We start from the raw sequence: 21862 nt of genomic DNA on the forward strand, positions 1-21862 counted from the left end.
GGCAGCCCAATATGAGTATCATGAGCCAAGTCCATTGAAGAACTCAAGGACAAGTTCTTTCCAAGTGAAGGGGGCTGATGTAGGATGTAGCACAAATGCATTCTTAACCTAACTGGACCAAAAGAAGACCAAACCAAATTAATAGTTCATTAAATCCGGGCCCAATCCTGTAAAGGGCATGACGTAATTGGGCAAGCACATGCCCATGTGTATGGGTGAGCACACGCAGTCGCCATATAGAAAGTTCATCATTGTAATTAAATGACATTCATCACATGCCCGAGCAAGAATGTATCTTCACTTGATAAAAGAAATCTAATGTCAGTCCAAACAGGACAAGGATTGTGTGGTGACCCTGCCACCACCAACATCCATGGTATTAGGACTCTGCAAGGTCCACCATGATGTTTGTGTTTTGTCCAAGCCATCCATCCAATTTCAGTTCATTTTAGGCCATTAGCCCAAAATTAAACCATATCCAAAGCTCAAATAGACTACACCACAAGAAGTGGTGGGGGATAATGAAGTCCACCGTTGAAGCCTAGGACACAGTGATGTTTGTTTGTCACCCAACTTAGCCATTCATAAGGCCACACAGAGCCAAAAGTTTTCATTAACGAAATTAGATGACTCATTCATCACATGCACAAGCAAGAATGTGTCTTCACTTGATGAAAGAAATCTAATGTCAGTCGAAACGAAACGCAGATTGCATGGTGACCCCCCTCCCAAAGTTTTCAATGAAAGACGTTCTACTCCCATTGTTTCGTGGTGTGGTCATGAACAACATGGACAAAATACACACATCATGGTGGGCCACACAAAGTCCTTACACCATGTTGCTCCGTGGTGTCGGGTTCACCACATAATCTGCGACTAGGACCAAGTCTTGTCTCATCAAGAACAATATGATACTACATTTGTGACTTTGCATGGTATTCGCATCTTCTAAGTTCTGGCAAGTGTGACCCATTCTTCTGCAATCCGATGATTCAATCTGCAATCATGTTGCGTCCCACATTGGGTTGACCATGTGCCAAACGTCGTCAAGATTGGAAGATCCTAGCCACCAATATTTAGACTTTCTTGTAGGTGAATATAGATCATTGTAGTTTTCTTGTTAACCATTTATTTATGGTCCACAAATGGCCACATATGTAACAAATGACCTGATTTTGCTTAAACGTGTGCGAATAAGTGTTGGGCATGGCAAAGTTGTATTCGACTCAAATCAAACTAAATGCCTTATGACCCCAGGCGTTAAATGAACCAAATTAGGACCAGATATATGAAGATTGGTTTGACTATTCAGCCGTCGTTTGTTAAAGAATCAAGAAATTTATGAAGGAAAGGGTTAGTCCTTCTGATGGATCCTTTTTACCCTAAAGATAAGGGTTTTTCTTATAACGGTGATAGCTTTGATTTTATTTCTCAATAAAATTAATAAAGATAAAAAAAAATTATATATAATGGCTTAATGTCAATTTTATTAATCTGAATATGAATGCAGTACAATCAGTAAAAGAAAAGAAAATAAGTAAAATAGATTATTGACGATGGTCTATGTTAGTGAAACGATCGTGGTCTTGATGGCACTCTAGACCTAGACAATTGTGAGGTGGTGGAGGAAAATACCAAGCAGTCTTGAGATGATCATGTTGTACGGTCAGCAGGATATGACCGGAGAATCACCAAGCAAAAACTCAGCAATTTGGGGACCCGACGATAGAGCCACAGATATTCATACTAAATAACCAGCATACTACAATAGTGTACTGGACAATATCAGGAACTAAGTTATGCTAAAGGCTAAAGACTCTAGACTTGTTATAGCATGATGCTAGATAGAAGTAAAGGAAAGTAGAATTAAACTAATTAAAATAAATGTCCTTGAGGGACAGAAAAAAGACAAGCAACATAGAGCTGAAAGGTTTTTGTGTGTGACGCCCCGAAAAAAAGATATGCAGCATAGAGTTGGAATAGATGTCCAAGCACACAGTCTAATTTATTTATTTCCATTATATCGGATATTTAGTTGAATTCATTTAAACATTCATACCCAACATAACTAGAAATTACCACTGAATCCAGATCTAATAAATAATCATACCATGTTATCCACTACTTAAATCACTAATCTTTAAGCATTTGTTTTGTTATATTGAAACTTAAAATTTCAAACTAAAATTTAATAATTAGAAATAAAGACTAATAATATAGACCTGCTTGTTCGAAGTATTCGAACTCTACACCCATGAGAATTATCGAAGTGGGGTGAGCATAACAAGCATAGTAAGATCACATCCAACTCAATTTTGAATATTCTAGTTTTGATTGAATTTCATAAACAATGATATATATTTTGAAATAAAGGTATAAAGAATAACGAATAATAAAATCAACTATGAAATTTATAAAGATGTAATGATTTCCATGAATTCAAATAACAATAAAATAAATATCCATCATCTCTTATAACACTGTACGTAATAAATGGCTACGTTGCATTAATGCCCATGCATCGATATAACATGGTGATGGACTCATTCATACATTAATTGGTCAGATTACTACTTCAATTGAACATCTGACGTATGTCTGCACATACAATTGTACTCATATATCTTATACAAAGAAAACTTTGAAGTATTTAATATGTTCTAAGGTCTTTCACCCAATGATCATGATTAACCTACTTGCTTGCTTCAAGATCTTTTACCTAACGGACATGATCGCCCTACTTGCTTATATCATATACTCTTTTTCTTTATTTTTTCAAAATTCAAAATCAATTAATAATGCATGTATGTTATAAAAGTGTCAAAATCTATATGATATACAAATCAACAATAAAACAATTCATTTAAATTAAATAAAAAAATAAATACAAAGTTTAAGAAATAGCATGATTTATAGTACTGTTAGAATTTAGTCCCTAAATTTTGTTGAAATATCATACTGTTTTTTGTAACTGCCTGAAAATTTACACAAAACCCCTGAACAATGCTAAAAGCATCATTTATGTCTCAAAAATCCAATTCTTGAATTTATTTATTATATGCTAGAATGAACTGATCATTTTATAATAAATTCTAATTTTCCTTTAATAATTTATAGTAAATATTTATCTGGGCCCAATATTTAAATTATTTTTATTTTTAAATTTTAACTTAAACAAGAGATTTGAATTAATACAAAAATTAAAAGGTTTCATTTAATATTGTATTAATTTCTGAATTAAATAACCACATAAATCATGTTTATATCAATCGTTAAATACCAAAATCAGAGAGTTTTTAAATTTATTTAATTTTTCAAATTTTCAAAAATCGTCTTAAATTCAAATCTAAACAACTTTCGGGAATTCATGAAAATTTAATTACTATTTAACAAGTTAATTCTAACCACCTTACCTTGAATTTAAATTTAAATAAAACAATTATTCTAAAATTTGAAATTTCATCTGATTTAGATTTAAATTTAAAAAATATATATATTTATTATAAATTTTCAAACATGATATCATATAAAAAACTAAAATTTATAAATAATTAAATACTAATTCTAATTATTTAATTTAGTCAAATTAAAATTCAATTAAATTTTAGACTAACAGTCCAAAATTTAATGACTTCGGATCGGTTAGAAATAAGGACTATGTAAATTGTTGATCTTTGATTATACTAGCATACCTTTTGCTTTCTAAAACAAAACGCACGTATGTGATAAGCTATTAATCTTATAACATTACTAGTTAGGAGTTGGATTCGCTCCCTTTAGCAACGAGTCGACCCGCTAATAGAGGATGCTCTCATATATTCTGATAAATATTAATAAACAGTACAAAAATATAGGGTTATAAAAAAATAAAGCATAAGCTTGTTGAGAAATGAAGTGATCCCACGGGAATAAAGTTACAGTGCTCCTGGTTGCAACTGGACACTCGGTCAGTCCATTCAACCCATCTGAGCTGTCCATTAGGTCCGGAACCCATCCCATGGGTGACCATTTCACAATAACACCAAATGGACAAGTTTAACCATCCAACTAAAAGCCCCATGAATTGCACGGTCAAGATCATTTATGGAAAAATATGCCTAGCAAACAACTACTACCATCCATCCCATCATGGATTGACTAAGGTTATATAGACACACATCTAACAGATAATCATAACCATCATATCAATGGCTTGGAGAAAAATGGATATAAAATTTAAAAATAAAAATAAAATAAAACAGGAGAAGAAACCAGTATGATTTTCACTCAGTAATCCATGGCATGCATGCTAAATCTAGTAGATGGTCTGGATTGGTCAGATTTGCCTGTCCAAATATTCCACGCATCTAGGAGCACTATATCCCCACAGTGCCCTGGGACCACATCCATATATTGTTATAAGATAATAAAATAATATAAATTTAAAACAACCTCATGGAATGTGAAAATCTTTGATAAATGATAGTGAGCATGTAAAAGTGTCTTAGACACATTCACGTAGGTATTTTTTTTTTTATTTTTTTTTTTTCCGGAATGTTTCGTAACTTTAAATCTTAACCGTCCAATTTTAGCCTCTTTTCCTAATTAATGAAATATTATACTTTCATCACAACCGTTCATCTTTAGGCCACTTTGGGATATTGGGATATTCTAACTCCGAAGCAATTCAACCATGCAGACCTGTACGTTTGTTGACCACATATTTTAAAGGTTAAGATTTTAACAATCAGGACTTTTGGTGGGACACTGTTTGGCTGGGGCCCACTGAACCCCCAATCGAGCAAACTGGACCAGCATAGTACAGCATAACTTCCGCATTTGAAACGTTGTATTCGGTACATGACTTTGATTTTGGATTTGACATGCAAGGATAAAACTCTAAACGCAACATCCACTCACACCGTCCATTTCGGGCCCGTTAATGTAACACATTATTACTCAAATTCAAACTGTTCTTAACTAAAGATGAGATGTGAGTCATAACCCAAAAATCACAGGAAATGATCATTTTGATTTCTTATTGGTGCCCAACAAAATGAATGGTAAAAAGAACTTGTCTACGCTCAAAAACTAGGGATCTATTGATAAGAGACCATGAACACTGGCCAAGCAAATATAATTTTGATGGCTACAAACCATCAACGGTGGCATATGATTTGGATGGTTTCAATTGTGTTTCTTCAATGCCACATGCAGAGGGTCAATGTGCTTGTGTGAAACACCCATTGTTCGAAGTATCCCCAATGTTACGATTATATGGGCAGCATCTCCAGCACAGCAATTCCAATTACACCGGTAGCATCAGAAATTCCATGTATCGGCAATACATCACTAAGTATCGACAATGTCTCGATATCATCAATGTATCACCACTATTTTTGACTGTGTAAATTTCTCGATACAATATCGCCAATGTATTGCAAATATTTTTTTATTGTATAAATTCCAAGTGTCACTAGTATCACCAGTGCATTGCAATATTTCGATAATTATTGCCAATGTATCAATTTTGTCAAAAATCTATTTGTTAAAAAATGTTTGGATGGATGGATAGATGGGATGGATGTCTAGATGATTAGTTGGGACAGTTAGATGTTTGGATGGAAGGGATGTTCGGATGGATTGATGGTTGGTTAATCGTACATGTGTATTGTATTTATAAGCTTATTTATGCATGAAAGTATAATTTATATGCATGTTTGTTTGCTTGTTAATTGATTTAATGAGATTTACATAATCGTAGTACGTAATTGTTGCGACTATCTGACTAATTTCTTAAGACAGCACATGCTTTAGGCCCCATTAAATGAAAACTTATTATGTATTGGATTCTTTTGTAATTTTTATTCCTAAATATGCAAATTTGTGTAGTTTAGCACCTCCTGAAGTTTCACTGAAAAAATTCAACGTTTTCCACGCATTTCCTGTTCTACAAATAAGAAAAGGTGGGTCATGTTTTGGCAAAAAATATCAGCCTCATCGGACACAGATGTAAGGGAAAACAGTAAATCTTAGCCCTAAACAGGCTAGCAAAATATATTTACCAGCTACAATCCATTGGTGACTGTCAAAAACCATACAAAAATATACCAAAATCTTAAGCGAAACCTCTCATTTTCTTTAATATGCTAAAAAAGGGCCTCTTCCACTACTCATCGTTAAAGGTAGTCTTCTTTCCTGCAGAAGAAGCATTTCTGTTTAAGAGAACACGGTAAAGAATACGATGACAAATAAAAATAAGAGTAATATCATGTTTGGGTCAGTCCAACATGCTAAACCATCCCCCAAGTTGTTGCACGCTTGGATCCAAATGATCAAGACTGTTCATTTGGCAGGTCCATTCTTGGATAGCCGACAAACAGGTTGTACTAATCAGAATTCAAGAACCTAAACCAACCGAACAATTTGATCAGAGTATTTGTTAGGGAACATCATGGATTGCTTATGATTGTAAAGGATAATTTTTCTTAGGCAACGCAAACCATTTCATCCACAGGTTAGAAAAAGGATGGCTAAAAAAAAAAAGAACTAACTCAAGGATGGATTAGCTCTCATATAATTAGTGTGATCTTTCCATGATAAATCATGAAATGTCTTGTAGACTTAATAGACAGGTCAGATCAATCGACTAGACTGTCCAAGTGACCAAATGCAACAACTATCTGCGATCAGTGGAACATTTTTCTTCTATTATATGTATGTTACTGCCTAAATCACAGTTATCGATCTCTAGATTCTAAACATAAATTTAGATTACAACTTAATAAATGCTGAGCGTGTAGAGTCGTAATTTTGGGTCGGTAAAGACGGCAACGCAGATTGCAAATGACCCATAATCCGGATCATGCAACTCAGGATGGAAAATAGGAGGTTGCCAATAGAGGTAACAAAGGGATAGACCATGGCCAAAAATTCTTCCAAACCAGAATATTCCAATCAACAATCTTGAGCCTTTTCCGGTGTCATCAAAATAGTACAATTTACAGTATGATTTGAATCGCATGGGTGTACGATTTGAATCGCATCCAAATTGCAAATCCCAAATAATCGTAATGAAGCGTACAATAATTGTATCGAATCGTATGAATCATATGATACTCATAGATTACATATATTGGCCTAAAAATTACTTAAATTTAATATATATATATATATATATATATATATATATATATATATGGGAAAAGGTACTATGCGCTCGACCTCACGAGTCCATCCCATGAGGTCGAGCTGTGTGGGCCCCACCGTGATGTGTTTCGAACATCTAACCCATCAGTCAGATGCACCATTCCATCGTGGGCCTAGGTCTCAAAAATCAAGTCAATCTGTGACTTGTGTGGGCCACACCACATACAGAAGTGGGGAGGGGCCGTGCACCATTAAAACATTCATAATCAGTTTTTTGGGCCCACCGAGATGTGGTTTGCAAATCCAGCCCATCCATTATGTGTGTCCCACTTGCATGAGGGTTCAGACCAAGTTTCAGCAGCATTCAAAACTCAGGTGGGCCCCACCAAGTGCTTTTATATGTTTTAACGGTGTTTCACATGATTTTAGATGGTATGGCCCACCTGAGTTCCGTATACGGCTGATTTTTGGGATATCCCATAATTTAGAGGGTACCCATCAAATGCACGGTGTTGATGGTCGACACGCATCACGGTGGGGCCCACACAACTCGACCTCACGGGAGCTAATCGTGAGGTCGAGCGCATAGTACCTTTTCCCTATATATATATATATATATATATATATATATATATATATATATATATATATATATATATATATATATATATATATATATATATATATATATATATATATAGTTTCTTCTTTCTTTATACCATTTTACTCCTAAAACATGAAAAAGGCCTCTCCTATTAAATATATTCTCAATTATTTCTTTAGAGGAGAGGAGCAAGAGGAGATTTAGGGATTTTGATATTCAAAAACCCAAAACAAAGAATTTAAATTACTATTCAGAATGGAATTGAATGCCATTTTTTCTAACATGATTCTATACTTAAGAAAGGTATAAAAGAACAAAATTATTAAAGGACTCCTGTATGTTTTTTAAGGTAAATTTTTTGAAAGATAACAAAAGAAAATGAAGGAAAAAGACAAGAATCCTTTAATATCATGATATATATACCATATGCATTTTCTCAATTGATAATATCATGACATGTATTACTTTTTTGGTACAAGTTGAAGGGAAATGGATGATTAATGATTTTTTTCATCTGTTATGATTTACTTATATGTTTTTCATTTGTTTTTTATATGTATATTTTAAAATCAGGAAAAATCTTACGATTTACGATTCGATACGATTTAACGATATGATGATGATTTTGACAACATTGGCCTTTTCACAGTTTAATGTGGACAGTTGCTTTATTTCTCATTTCAACCATCTATTTGTAGGCACTAAAATCAAAACATTAGGAATGTCTTATCAAAAAGGAGATCTGGGCATAGTCCATCCACAGTGAGGCCCAGAGACCAATAAGTCTGGATCACTGAAAAATGGACCTCACTTGCCAGAAACAAAGACCAGAGTACATTGCAAAGCCTCATGTAGAGGATCCAATAATTCCCTGATAACTAGGACCAGGTGACTGCCTTCATTGACTACCTATGAATGAAGGCGAACACAAGTTTGTGCAACTGGAAACTAACCCAGTTAATAGCCATAGCCAAGCTAAATTCTGCTGAACTAGAAAGAACGAATGCCTAAAGTGCTTTTAGAATGCCCCCTAAGCTACAAGGACTCAACCAAGGTGGGCAGACGAAGGCAAGTGGGCCAGGTCAAGTAAATGATGGACCGATGTTCTAGCTAATTAGGGTTGCAGAGATCCAAATGCTATATGTATGAGGATAATAAAACTCTCTTTAAATGTTTTAATGCATTATTTTTCAATATGTAACATGGGACCCACCATGTCTCCATCTGAAAATTAAAGAAACATGGCCATCAGAGGGGCATGGGTACGAAATGGATGGTAAAAAATGGGAGACCAATAATCCACATTGACATAGACGTGCCCACCCGAGAAAGGACCAGCTTGACTTTAGAGGTACAGGCGTACAGTGTATGCATGGTAGGCCCACATGACAACGAGACCACATTATGCTATGCAGCAAAATAGGTGCGGAATCATATTTTCAACAGCAGCCCCAGAAAGACTCTTAGGGATGAGATGAGAATGCTTACCTGTCCCAGCTGCACCCATGCTTGGCTTATTAGGTGTCCCACGTCCCCTACCACCCCCACCAAAACGCCCGCCACTGCCACCGCCGCGTCTGCCACCAAATCGGCCTCCATCTCTGCCACCACCTCTGCCACCACTTCTTCCGCCTCCTCTACCACCACTTCTGTCACCACCATCACGGCTGTCGCCTCTTGGTCTTGCCTCCTCCACTGTCAAGGTGTAATCTCCAAGTTCAGAACCATTGAGTTCCAAAGCCTTGGAGAAACCATCATCATTGTTGAAATTCATGTAAGCTATCCTGCAAACAAAGGCCACAAGGAAGAGCTAATGAGACCAGAAAAGTCCGAAGACATTCTTCAATAAAGAAAAAGAACCGGCGTTGAAGGGGAAGAAAAACATATTCCATAGTTAAACATGGAGTCCATTTGGAACTGGAACATTTTGAGTTCTGAGTTGGCCAAGTCAATGATTTGTTTATCAACATTTTTTTATTGGTAGAATCAGTCAAATTTGACCAAACGTTTTATGACATTGGAACTTGAAATCAATACTTCAATGCCCTTAAAACAGAAGCAAACTCGCCAAGATCTGAGTCATCTTGAGGTTGGGAACAGTGCACAAGAAACTGTCTTTGTTCACAACGATAACGGCATGTCCATTATTAGAATTTCTTTTTATTAATATTTTCATGATGCCACATAGGTAGCGTAAACTAAGATCTACAGACCCCTTGGGAGCGCCAGTATCATAATCCTTTGGAATGGAAATCCTTGAAATCTCCCCACAAGACCCAAAATGTCCATTAAGAGTGTCCCGTAACTGCAATCAGCACAGAAAAGGAAACAAGTCCAAACCGTAGTTATGATAAGCAGAATGATACCAGAAACTAACAGTAGAAAACATGCAGTTTTATAACCCAAATCAGTACTGAAATCGCTAAATTGCAAGGCAGACAACCCAGGCATGCATGTCCTCATGCTTGTACATGACCAGTAAAAGAAAAAAGGAGAGAAAAAAATGAGCTATTTTAAACCTGATCCTCATCAAGGGATTTGTCAAAACCCCGTACAAATATGGTTTGGCGTTGGCTGTCCTTCCTTCCCCTTTGGTAAGAGCTCTCTTTGCTGCAGTTTAATTTACAAACGTAGAGTGAGCTTAATGCAACACAAAACTAGAGAGGGGGGAGCTTGAAGAAGAAAAATACCCACTATAGGGGGTATATGCACCCCTCTCGCGTGCTAAATCGAGCTTCACAACCCGATCTAATAGATCTTGACCATTCAATTTGAGAGCCTGCACAATAACCAATGAAGGAAATATAAACAAAAGCATGAAATGCAAGCAAGACGACTTTCAAAAGTAAGAATCCTATTCAAGAGAAGATGAATGAATGCCATTAAAAATGCAGCATTCAATAGGTTGGAATTTGTTGTTTACATAGAGATGATGGTTAAGGCTTTCTTGATCAATTGGAGCCTCAATTGCCACAATGATCTTTTCTACCGAATGGGGGAACCATGGTTAAGAATGTTGAGACATTTATAAAGTAAATTGAACACAAGATTACAGTTTGCCACCGTGATAATCTACACCAAATGAGAAGTAAGAAGAAATGACCTAGTAACAAATCAGAGATACAAGGCAACTGAAGCACAAGGTGTATCTACATAAAAAATTTAAAATTTAAAATAAAATAAAACTATGATTGGTGTAGATAAGCAGAGGCCAAATCCATCACCCAACAGTCGCAACATAGAGCACCATTCAAGCTACCCTGATCAAGAAGACTCCAAAAGGAAATCCACCATTCCCATGAAGTAGTTTTCAAAGAAAGCAAGGGCAGTGATTAATAAGCTAATCATGGTTCTGATATCATTATCGACAGACCCAGCCAAAAAATGATATGATACGGCATCCCATATCGATATTGGGCCGTATCAGCCCATAGCAGTTATAAAAAAATTATTTAAAAAAAAAAAAAAAAAAAAAAGGGGAGAGATATCCAAGATTTATTTTTTTATTTTTTATTTTTATTTTTATTTTTTTTTGTATTTTGACCATGTATTCAATGATGCATCAGACCGTTCTTTGGTAAGAATGTTGTTGCGATGGGTTGGACTACTGTAAGGTGTGGTGTTAATTTTTTTTTTCATTTTATTGATTATTTATTTTTTGTGTAAAATATTAATGTATTTCAAAAATTGATTCCATATTTACTGATATGATTATCTATTAAATTTCTCTTCTCTTTGTCATCTCATTATGTTCCTAAGTCATACTAGGAAGCTTTGACATGTAAGGAGTAGAAGCAAGCTATGAAAGAAGAAATAGTTGCACTTCATCAAAATGAAACTTGCAAGCTAACTAGTCATCCCGTTCGTAAATGTAGTGCTAGTTATCGGTAGGTATATACTATTAAATTTCAGCCTGCTGGCATATTTGATGATTGAAGGATCGCTTAAGGATGCACTCAAACTTCTAGCATTGATTACACCGAGACCTTCAATTTCCAAGCTCAACTCCATCCGCATCATTCTTTTTATTGTTGTTAATCATGGATGGCCCCTCTTTCAGCTCGATCTTAAAATGCATTTCTTCATGGTGATCTCACAGAGGCGATCTATATGGGACAACCATCCAAGTCCATTGCTCAGAGGGAGTTGGATAAAGTTTGTAAATTGAGAAGGCGATTATTGGTTGAAGCAGTCATCGGGTGCATTGTTTGATAAATTCAATAAGGTTGTGTTAGCCTAAACTTTTATTCAAAGTCATGTTGATCATTTTGTCTTCATACAAAGAGGTGCCTCTAGTCTTAACTATATTAGTTGTATATGTAAATCACATGCAATTATGGGGAGTGATAATAAAGGAATTGGGGATCTTACAAAGTATTTTGGGTCATCTTCGATATTTCCTTGCGTTAGAAGTGGCCAAATCAAAGCTGGGTACTAGTCTATCTCAAAGGAAATATGTTTTGAATTTGCTCTAAGAAACAAACCTCCTTGGTACTAACCCAGCTGATAGACCAGTCGATCCAAACCATATACTAGTTAGTGATCAAAGAGGTGTTGTTGAAGACTTAGGAAGGTATAAAAGATTGGTTAGAAAACTTATCTACCCAACAATCACTAGCAAGATATATCATATGTTGTAAGTGTGGTAAATTAGTTCAGAAGTTCTCCTAGGGTGCCTCACATGGATGTGGTTGTTCAAATTCTGCAATTCATAAAGGGGCACTGGGCCAAGGAATTTTACATGAGAGAAATAATCATCTTCAAGTTACAGAGTATTCTAATGCAAGTTAGGCAGGCTCATGCTGATAAGTGAGTGGTCTACTACTGGGTACTACACATTTATGAGAGAAAATTTGGCCACATGATGGAGTAAAATAGCAAAGCGTTGAAGTAGAATATGGGGCAATGGCTCATACCATTTGTGAGCTCGTGTGGCTTAGGAAACTGTTACAAGAAATGTATATATTGTTTTTTACAGTAAACCCACCAATGCAGTTATTTTTGCAATAATCAATCAACATACCATGTGGCAGACAATCCAACTTATCATGAGAGAACCAAGTATATTAAAGTCAACTGTCATTTCATAAATGAGAAGGTTATTGATGGGGAAATTTCTAAGCAAGGGGTTGTACCACTAATTTTATGTTTTGTCCATGTATCCCTTTACTTGTTTTATTAGGTAAACTTAAGATACGCATTTCATGTTATAAATTAATGAGAGATATTTTTAGGATATTTTCTTTTCTAACTTGGTATATAAAGGAAAAGAGGGACATGTAGCCATTCTCTCTACACCCTTTTTCCCATCTCTTTTCTCTTTTTATTTCTTTTTTGCTTCTACATAATTCTACATTATTCAATACTGCCCTTCACTCAGTCAATCATATCCAAGAAGCCCGAGGCAATTGCTTTGAGTTCGAGGGTTCTAGCAAGAACTAAATGCTACCATGAATGCTCTTTGGAACTACCAAATACATAAAAGATGTGGCAAATTCAAAATAGCCAGAAATCCTACCTTATGTGCTGCTTCTTCAGTGGCAAACTCCACATGGCCAAATCCCTTGAAACGCCCTTCTTCATTTGATGCAAATCGGATATCAACTATTTCTCCGACACCTTTGAAGAATTCCTCCCTAAAGATGAAAATAAAAACACATTAATCCAAAAGAAGAAAATATTTTATAAGAAGAAGATGCCTTGGTACTACAGTAAATGATACACACAGATCAGCTTTCTCAATTCTGTAGGATAGGTTGCCAACAAATAGTGTTTTCGATCCAGAGGCTTGAACAGGAGTGGCAAGGGTTTTAGCCTGCAGAAAAATTGAGAACCATGTCAACTCTGTAACATGTAGATCAGTAAATAGATGAGAAATATCATGAAATGGAGTTTGGAATATTACCCCCTTTTCAGATTTTGCAGCACTTTGCTTATTACCTGCCTTTGTTGCTGTAGCATCTACCAATTCTACATCATTATCCTGCAGATATAAAAGTTTGCAATGTTATCCTTCAATCAAAAGGATTAAAACTTAACGCCATAAAGAATGTCAACTTGAACACGAGGAAAGAGAGACCATTTTCTATGGTATTTTAAAAATATGATGTTCCGATGTGATCATAGGAATTTTTTTTGATTTTTTTATTTTTAAAAGCACAGTAGAATGAATAGAACATCCATGTTACGGTAGTGGGTATGGCACGTGCAACACACATGGAGAGAGAGAGAGGGAGAGAGAGAGAGAGAGAGCTGCTACACCCCATAAAGAGATGAGAGAGGTTGCAAGCTAAACACGAGAGGGCAGGTGCCGGGTAAATGCAACAGGGAAGGGGGAGAAAGCGTGTGGGCTACTTGCATTAAAAAAATGAACAGGTAATGCCCTCATCAAGAGGGACACATTCATGTCACTGCGTGCAACAGCATTCACAAAGAATATATGGCAAAATTTCCTTTCCTTTAAGTAAATTTCAAATCCTTAACCAGAGTGCTAAACATTGCTCCAATCCTCACAAACCATAGAAAACAAAAGGTTTGGTGTCGCATTTTGAATTTCTAAAATCTACAAGCCTTTTTTTAAAGGTAAAACTACCAGGGATTGAACCCTGGATCACAAACGCACGCACGCGCGCACACAAGCATGAACACTCCACCTTCACTTGTTCACTTTAGGTTCATTTAATCTAATTGAATGACGCGTCGTTTCTTAAGGAAAAACCAAGTTATGGCACAGCTGTAAACATTTACCTTCCTTGGTGTCTTGGCAGGCAGTTCTTCCTCACTTTCCTCCTCAGAGGACTCCTCATCGGAACTGCTACTTTTCGCTGCAGTTTTGGTTACCTGGCACAGGAAAGCATGTCATGAGGGGCAACTACCAGTATCTTTCAAACAGTAAAGATCACAACATTAACAGATAACCTTTACTATGTTTGGACTTTGTTGTAAGATCATCTTTAGAAGGTGCTTACTTTCTGTTGTGACTTTTTGGGCTCATCATCAGAGCTTTCATCCTCATCTTCATCGCTGCTGCTAACCTTTTCAACGGCCTTAGGATTGGGCTTCACAGCATTTTGAGTCAGGATGGCCTGAATGAGGATATCAAAATTAATTAAGAACATGAGAAGGAAAATGCATTGAATGTAACAAATGAGGAAATATATACTGGAACTTTCAACTTTTCGAATGAAGGCATCCACCTTTTTCTGATGTGCCTTCAGAGGCTCATCATCAGAGCTTTCCTCAGAGCTGTCATCCTCATCTTCATCACTGCTGCTGTCCTTTTTAATAGCCTTAGCATTGGACTTTGCAGCATTTGGAGTGACAGTGACCTGTGGAAGCAAAACGAACATCATTAAAGACTATGAAAAGAAGAAATAATGCCAATGCAATGGGAAGTAACAAATGACATTCACTTTTTTCTGTTGTGCCTTTACAGGCTCATCATCAGAACTTTCCTCAGAGCTGTCATCCTCATCTTCATCACTACTGCTTTCCTTTTTAACGGCCTTTGTATTAGTTTTTCCGGCACTTGTAGCCACGGTAGACTGCATAAGGATAACCGAAGATCAGTTACAACCAATGTTTTAAATATCGTTATCGCATAATGTATCGCACCCTTGGGATATGGATACATATCGGTTATCGCATGGGATATATCGGTTGTATCATGTAATGTATCGTTGTTGTTGGGAAACAAGGGAACATTTGGAAAATGGTCGAATTTTTCAAGGAAACTTCAAGGATTGTTGAAAAAGACATCGATACACACTTGGAAATCAAAACATTACAAAAAAGGTGCACATAATAGGGGTTTCCTTTGTATGGGGTCCTGAAACATGTATTGTGCAACTGAACTGATGCAAGTATATTTAAAGTCTATTCATATAATTTATAAACATACGAAGATATTTATGGAAACACAAGCAATTCTTTTAAAAGCAAAAGAAGAATCACTAGATCAGGTTACGTGTTTGATTTTGTGTTTGAATACAAAGATTGCAACCGATTTGCGAGAAATTGAGAAATTTTGATTTTTCCCAAATTTCTACAACCTGCCCATCTCCCCCAAATCTCAAAATCAAAGCTCCAAATCCATGATTTTTCATGGAAAACATGAAGAATCATATATTTGTAACCATTTGACATTGATTTAACATGATTTACAGCAAAAAAAAAAAAAAATGAAAATGAAAATGCTCACCGGATCGAATAGGTGGGATATATCGATACTACCTATGCATTTCGTATCGCATAGGTGGGATACAAAATATATTGTAGGATATATCGGCATATATCGTCAATATTTAAAACACTGGATACAACCATGAAAAGGAAGAGAAACTAACAAATTGAAATGTAACAAATGATGGAATCTACCGGGACTTTCAACTTCTTTCTTTGTGGCCCTTCATCACTGTCCTCAGAGCTTTCATCTTCACTTTCATCTTTCTTGAGAACATCCTTTTAAATTTGCATGAACATTAGTTAGAAGCAGTGTTGTCAAAATCCTACGATTCACAATTTGAGGCAAATCTTAAGCAAAATAATTTGAATCCCACCTCTAAATCCCTTTTTATATGAATCCTACGATTAAGATTCAAATCCCGATTTATGATTCAAATTATACTTGTTTTTTTCTTCTTTTTTCTTCTTTTTTTCTTTTTTTTTTTTTTTGAAAGGTATACTTGGTTTTTTCTATTTTAAGCTTCACTTGGCTTTCATTTTATGTTTTTAAATTGGTGGGGGCTTTAAGAATCATTTAGAAAAAATCTTTCACAAAAAATAAAAAATAAAAAAGAATCATTTAGAAAAGGTAAATTATTTCATTTTGTTCTTTATAAGACATTAAATGATATATATTCTCTTCGACGTTAATCGTAGAGCCTTTTTTTATGATTTCTTAGTTCTTAACCGGTCGAAACACCAAATTAATGTATGACTTATCTGGAATGTTTTCAGGATGGTTACAATCATTTTGACTTATATGTATTGTGGAATGACGGTTAGAAATCAAAATATCTTTCTTCGTCAGTCTATGGAATCAAATGCCGCTTTTCCAATGTGATTCTACATTTAAGAAAGGTAACAAGAACATAAATTATTAAATGATCTTATCTGATTTATTTATATTTTTCATATTTTTTAAGAAAATCATTTTAAAAAATCTTACAATTTATGATACAATTTGTGATTCGATACGATTCAACACCTCTTACGATTTGTGATGCAATAACGATTTTGACAGCATTGGTTAGAAGTGTCAATAACATCAGCCTCCAATTGGATTAATAATATAAGACTCCAAGCACACATCAAAACACGTGTCACAGGTAATGGGAGGTACACTGCTGGAGAGATAACCCAGAGGGTGCACACCATTGACACTCAAAAGCTACAGACTCAGACAGTTAAAAAACTAAATAATATTTTGACCCGAACTGCTAGCTACGGTATGAACTGAAATTCGCAGTTAGTGGTGACACACTGTCTACGACCAAAGTTAATCAAAGGAAAACAGAGAGCTTACCTGTTTAGAGTCCTCAGCACTAACAGTCTGTCTTTTGGCAGGAACATTAACCTTGGCAGGGGGTACCTGCATCGCAAGTGCATTTATTATTGAAAGAAATATAATAGCTGGCTTCATAAAAATTGATTGCTGCGAAAAGGGAACTGATATCAAACACGGCAATACACCTAAGTTGAATATGACATGCTTGTTGGTTTCACACACATGTAAGGCATTAAACACAAGATCTTCTTTACACTTAATTTACAAGAAATTTTATCAAACCATTAGAACATTACATTTTGATAGTATATTGAGTTATTTGTATTTAAGGAATTCATGAAAATAAAAAATAATGAAACGTCAAGCAATTGATTACTTATATGTTAAAATATGCCAAAAAATTAAAAAATAAAATTAAAACTAATTAGTTTTTGTACATTCAGCCATTTGTGCTAGTGTTGAATCTGAGTACACATCCGCTTTCATCTACATTGCACCATTTCTCAAAAGTGCAGTGTTTCATCTACTTTGTTTTATCAGTAGAAACTTAAAACCCATTGTTACATGGCAATAAAGATAGAAGGCAACACAACTATCGAATACAAATACCATTACATTCAATCAACATAAAAGATAAATGAAATGCTCATTTACAAGTTAAATAGGTTCAAAGTCGTCACTGCTTTCGAGTTCTTTCAACAGCCTACAGAGAATCCAAACAGAATTCGAGTCCAAAAATGAAACCTTATTTTACAGCCTGGCGAAAATAAATGCATTCCAATTTCCAGCAGCCATAACAAGTAATGACACCCAATGCAACTTGAAGTCTGGCGAGATCTGATGGTATTCCCATATGATCAATAGTGCCGTATGTATTGTAGTATCTAAATACTAGAGACTTAATTAGTGGAGCTCTACATGCAAGTAACCAGAATACGCCCACTAGACTAATGTGTGTATGCAGGAAGATACTGTTGGTGGATAATGACCACCACAAGCATCAGCAAAACGGAACTCTCAAATGAAACATTAAATGAATGAATGACAAAAAACTCACATCATCCTCATCGGAATCACTTTCTGAACTCTCACTTGATTCTTCCGTTTTCTTTATTGCACCACCTTTTGCAGGAACAGCAGCTTTAGCAGTTTCCTGTTTCAAGAAATTTACATCAATGGGGCAACCAACTTAAAAACAGATACCACCATGTGCACCATTCCAGATGCTAGATTATTATCAGAAAATTCCATGCATTTATAGTTCAAAAGCATTCCACCTACCTCATCTTCTGAATCGCTTTCTGAACTGTCAGTTGATTCTTCTTTCTTCTTCAATGCTGGGCCAGGTGAACTCTTAGGTGGCAGTGGTTTATTCGATCTGGCAGGAACCTTAGCTACAATTTTCTGCTTGCAGTTACATTTGATTAGAATCAGCAATCTGGAATCCAGGATTTATTTTTATTTTTTGATGATTTGGAATTGTTTTTTGATGATTTGGAATCCTGGATTCTAGAATCATATAAATGATAAAATGGGTGGGGGGAAAAAAGAAATTTATCAAACTGCTTTAGTTTTTTACTGATAACTTTTTTTACTAAAACAGAGTCTGAGAAAGAAGCCAGTAACAAAGCAGGAATTAGATCAGACTAAAGATGCAGAAAGAAGACAGAGAAGAAAGAAAATTGAGGATTTCCTGTCTGATCTTAGGGGTAACATTTGGCCAACAACCAGCGTAATTCTAGTCACCCCTGCTTGGATGCAGAATCTGCTTTGGAACCAACTTCCCAGCGAACATCTACTGGTGCAGGGACCAAACTGTAATCAAGAATCCTCTTAGTCAAAAAGAGGATGTGCATTCAAAAAAGGAGTTTAAGTAGTCCCTCAGATACAACAGAATTTTCCCAGCATGAATTATGGGCAAGACGCATAGCAGTCCAAACTTTCAGTTTCCCACAGCATGGGCTGTGGGCAATATAGCCTTGCATTTAGAGTCTCAAAAATGGTATAAAAGCACATATCTGCTGGATGCCCAGCTGATACCTATTCAAATTGCATAAACATGATACATTTGTCCAAGGCCTGGAAGATCTTTTACATCTCTGGGTTCATAAGATGATCGACTTTGATGAATTAAGGGGTTTACATGTATACAGGAAAAATGCAACGTGTGTGACCTTGAAGACAATAAGTACATCTCAGACAATGCTCCATGGTATGATAATTGCCTCACACATTTATATCATCTTGGATGCATGTAACGTCCCGGAAAAATCCGTACAAAAACTCGAGTACCACCTCGGGCAGAAATCACTCAGGACCAAATCCTTTAGAAATTAGACAAGAATTAACTAGTGCTAAACTAGATTACCTGTGAAATTAACACTAATCACTTTAAATATGATCTGCAAGACCCAAAACATGCAAAACCATTGACGCTACTTTACCCTGAAATCTAAAATCAATCTCTAAACCCGGTTGCTCTCGGGAGCACATCAAAACTCCGTATCGGACCTAGACCGCACGACAAAAGTCCGATGACCGTAAAACTATACGAATATGACCGCCTTACTGGGCTCGTCAACCATCTCGGAAATCAAGTCCTAACAGTGTCCAAAAACGCACAACTTGAGCCCGGATCAAAGTGTGTGAGAAACACGAATATCTTTAGAAACTGAACCCAAACTTAAGTGAATTGAGTCGTTCGCTTGCAGGCAGTGTTCAAGTTGTCGGCGATATTATCGAAATATCGCCGATAATATCGGTATCGCTAGTCTTGCGATACCGAAACCCCCTTATTTCGTTTCTCTTTGGATTATCGGCGAAACATCGCAGATATCGGTGAAAAATCGGAGATATCGGCGAAAATCCTGGATTATCACCGATAATATCGAGATTTTCGCACTGTAGCTACCAACCACGATCCCTATCACGGGAAAACTGTAGCCAACAACCCATAAATCCGTAAGAAAACCCCTCTTTGAAAAAATCGAAAAAAATATCGGAAATAAGAAAACCCCTCTTTCGGAAAAAAATATCGGAATCGAGAAGATCGCCTACTTGTTGATCGGATCGGAAGCTAGAGCTCGGAAGAACGCATCGATCAACAGCGCCCGGTGCCATTTCGTTCGGATTTTCAGGTTTGAAAATCCCCTTTCTGCATCAACCCTCTTTCAAATATCTCATTTCTTCGGCGGAGATATCTCTTCCACGAAATTTTGGGGTTCTTTTTTACTTTTCGTAAAGAAAAACCCGTAATAGATATCGGGTTTTTTTTCTTTTCTTTTCTTTTCTTACCAGCCTAATGAGGCATGCGCACCTACGCACATGCGCACCTTTGTACACGTGTCATGGGAGTGTAATCCGGACGGTCCATGTGATGCGGAATCACATGAAACCTCGTAGGGGAAAATTTCTTACTGATCTAAAACTCTGGTAGGCTATAGAAAAGAGAAATGCAAATCAATAGATAGAAACATTTTTCTTTTTTCATGGCCCACCAAAGTTTTGGATCAAAGTAAAAGTTGGGTCTTATAGGTTTCATGGGGTTCTGCATCACGTGGACCGTTCAGATTTTATACTCCCATCATGTATGATGGCCCACCAAAAAGTTCGCACCAGTTACGTACGAACGCAGTGAGCGTATATCAACGCATTACGCGGAAAACAATCCGCCCGTGTATAAAGGCAGCCCGGCCACCGCATGTAAGGCCCACCATGATTTATTTATTTTATCCACTCCGTCCATACACGTTAAAAGATAATTTCAGGCCTTTATATAAAAAAATTTGAGGCATATCCAATGTTCAAATGGACCACAGCATAAGAAATAGTTGAATTGAATGTCTACCGTTGAAAAATATTTGGAGGGCCACGTAAGTTTTGGATCAAGCTAATATTCGTGTTTTCCCTTCTTTCGTGTCATTTTTAACTTTTGAACGGGTTGGATTTCAAATAACGTTATGGCCGGCCTTAGGATAGTTTCAATTGTAGGCATCACTCTTGAACTGTTTTCTGTGGTGGGGTCCAGTGCAGATTTTTATCTACCTCATCCTTTCGCTCATGGCCTAAAATGATATCTCAAAATGGATGGACGGTGTGGATACAAAACATACATCGTAGTGGGGCCTACAGAACATGGTGACGTCACCTCAGTAGCCGACCGCTACTCAACTTGTCAGTATCTAAGTCGCGTCTGCGCGGATCGGAAACGGATTGGCTATTCCCCTGCCACCAGCCATTGCACTGTGGGTCCCACCATGATGTATATGTTTCATCCATGCCGTTCATCTATTTTTATAGATAATTTTACAGTATGAGACCAAAAATGAGGTATATTCCAATCTTAAGTGGACCACATTACAGGAAACAGTGTTGAATGAACATTGACCATTTAAAACTTTTTGGGCCCCATAAAACTTTTTGGGGCCATCCAATGAACATCTCGCCTCTTTTTTTTACTGTAAACGTGTCTTTGATAGTATATTAGATCCATGAAAATGGTGGGACACACCATGATGATCAAGATGAACCGATTTTTGGGTGGGCCACAACTTCAAAATCAATGAGCAGCCGATGGAATACTTAGTGTACATGTGTGCCAGCCAAAAGAGTGGATTGATCTG

General features: G+C 36.3%; 1 protein-coding gene across 9 annotated transcripts in view; it reads right to left on the bottom strand.

Moving 5' to 3' along the window:
* Positions 1 to 5992: 5992 nt before the first annotated feature.
* Positions 5993 to 21862, bottom strand: part of LOC131243244 (nucleolin 2-like) — a 30277-nt gene continuing 14407 nt past the window's right edge. For 6 of the 9 annotated variants that reach the window (XM_058242487.1, XM_058242446.1, XM_058242462.1 and 3 more), the window contains 16 exons: positions 18522 to 18644; positions 18298 to 18393; positions 17259 to 17324; positions 16109 to 16192; positions 15145 to 15276; positions 14929 to 15060; positions 14699 to 14817; positions 14480 to 14573; positions 13638 to 13715; positions 13459 to 13547; positions 13251 to 13368; positions 10423 to 10511; positions 10252 to 10342; positions 9946 to 10037; positions 9221 to 9516; positions 5993 to 6177 (listed from right to left, as the gene is read on the bottom strand). In XM_058242487.1, coding sequence (XP_058098470.1) covers positions 6149 to 6177; positions 9221 to 9516; positions 9946 to 10037; positions 10252 to 10342; positions 10423 to 10511; positions 13251 to 13368; positions 13459 to 13547; positions 13638 to 13715; positions 14480 to 14573; positions 14699 to 14817; positions 14929 to 15060; positions 15145 to 15276; positions 16109 to 16192; positions 17259 to 17324; positions 18298 to 18393; positions 18522 to 18644 — 1728 coding nt within the window. In that variant the 3' untranslated portion in view covers positions 5993 to 6148. Of the gene's footprint in view, positions 6178 to 9220; positions 9517 to 9945; positions 10038 to 10251; positions 10343 to 10422; positions 10512 to 13250; positions 13369 to 13458; positions 13548 to 13637; positions 13716 to 14479; positions 14574 to 14692; positions 14818 to 14928; positions 15061 to 15144; positions 15277 to 16108; positions 16193 to 17258; positions 17325 to 18297; positions 18394 to 18521; positions 18645 to 21862 lie in introns of those variants that run through there. The other 3 variants (XM_058242470.1, XM_058242495.1, XM_058242502.1) reach the window with 3 other exon arrangements.

Source organism: Magnolia sinica, chromosome 1 (genome assembly GCF_029962835.1).
Source record: "Magnolia sinica isolate HGM2019 chromosome 1, MsV1, whole genome shotgun sequence".
NCBI lineage: Eukaryota > Viridiplantae > Streptophyta > Magnoliopsida > Magnoliales > Magnoliaceae > Magnolia > Magnolia sinica.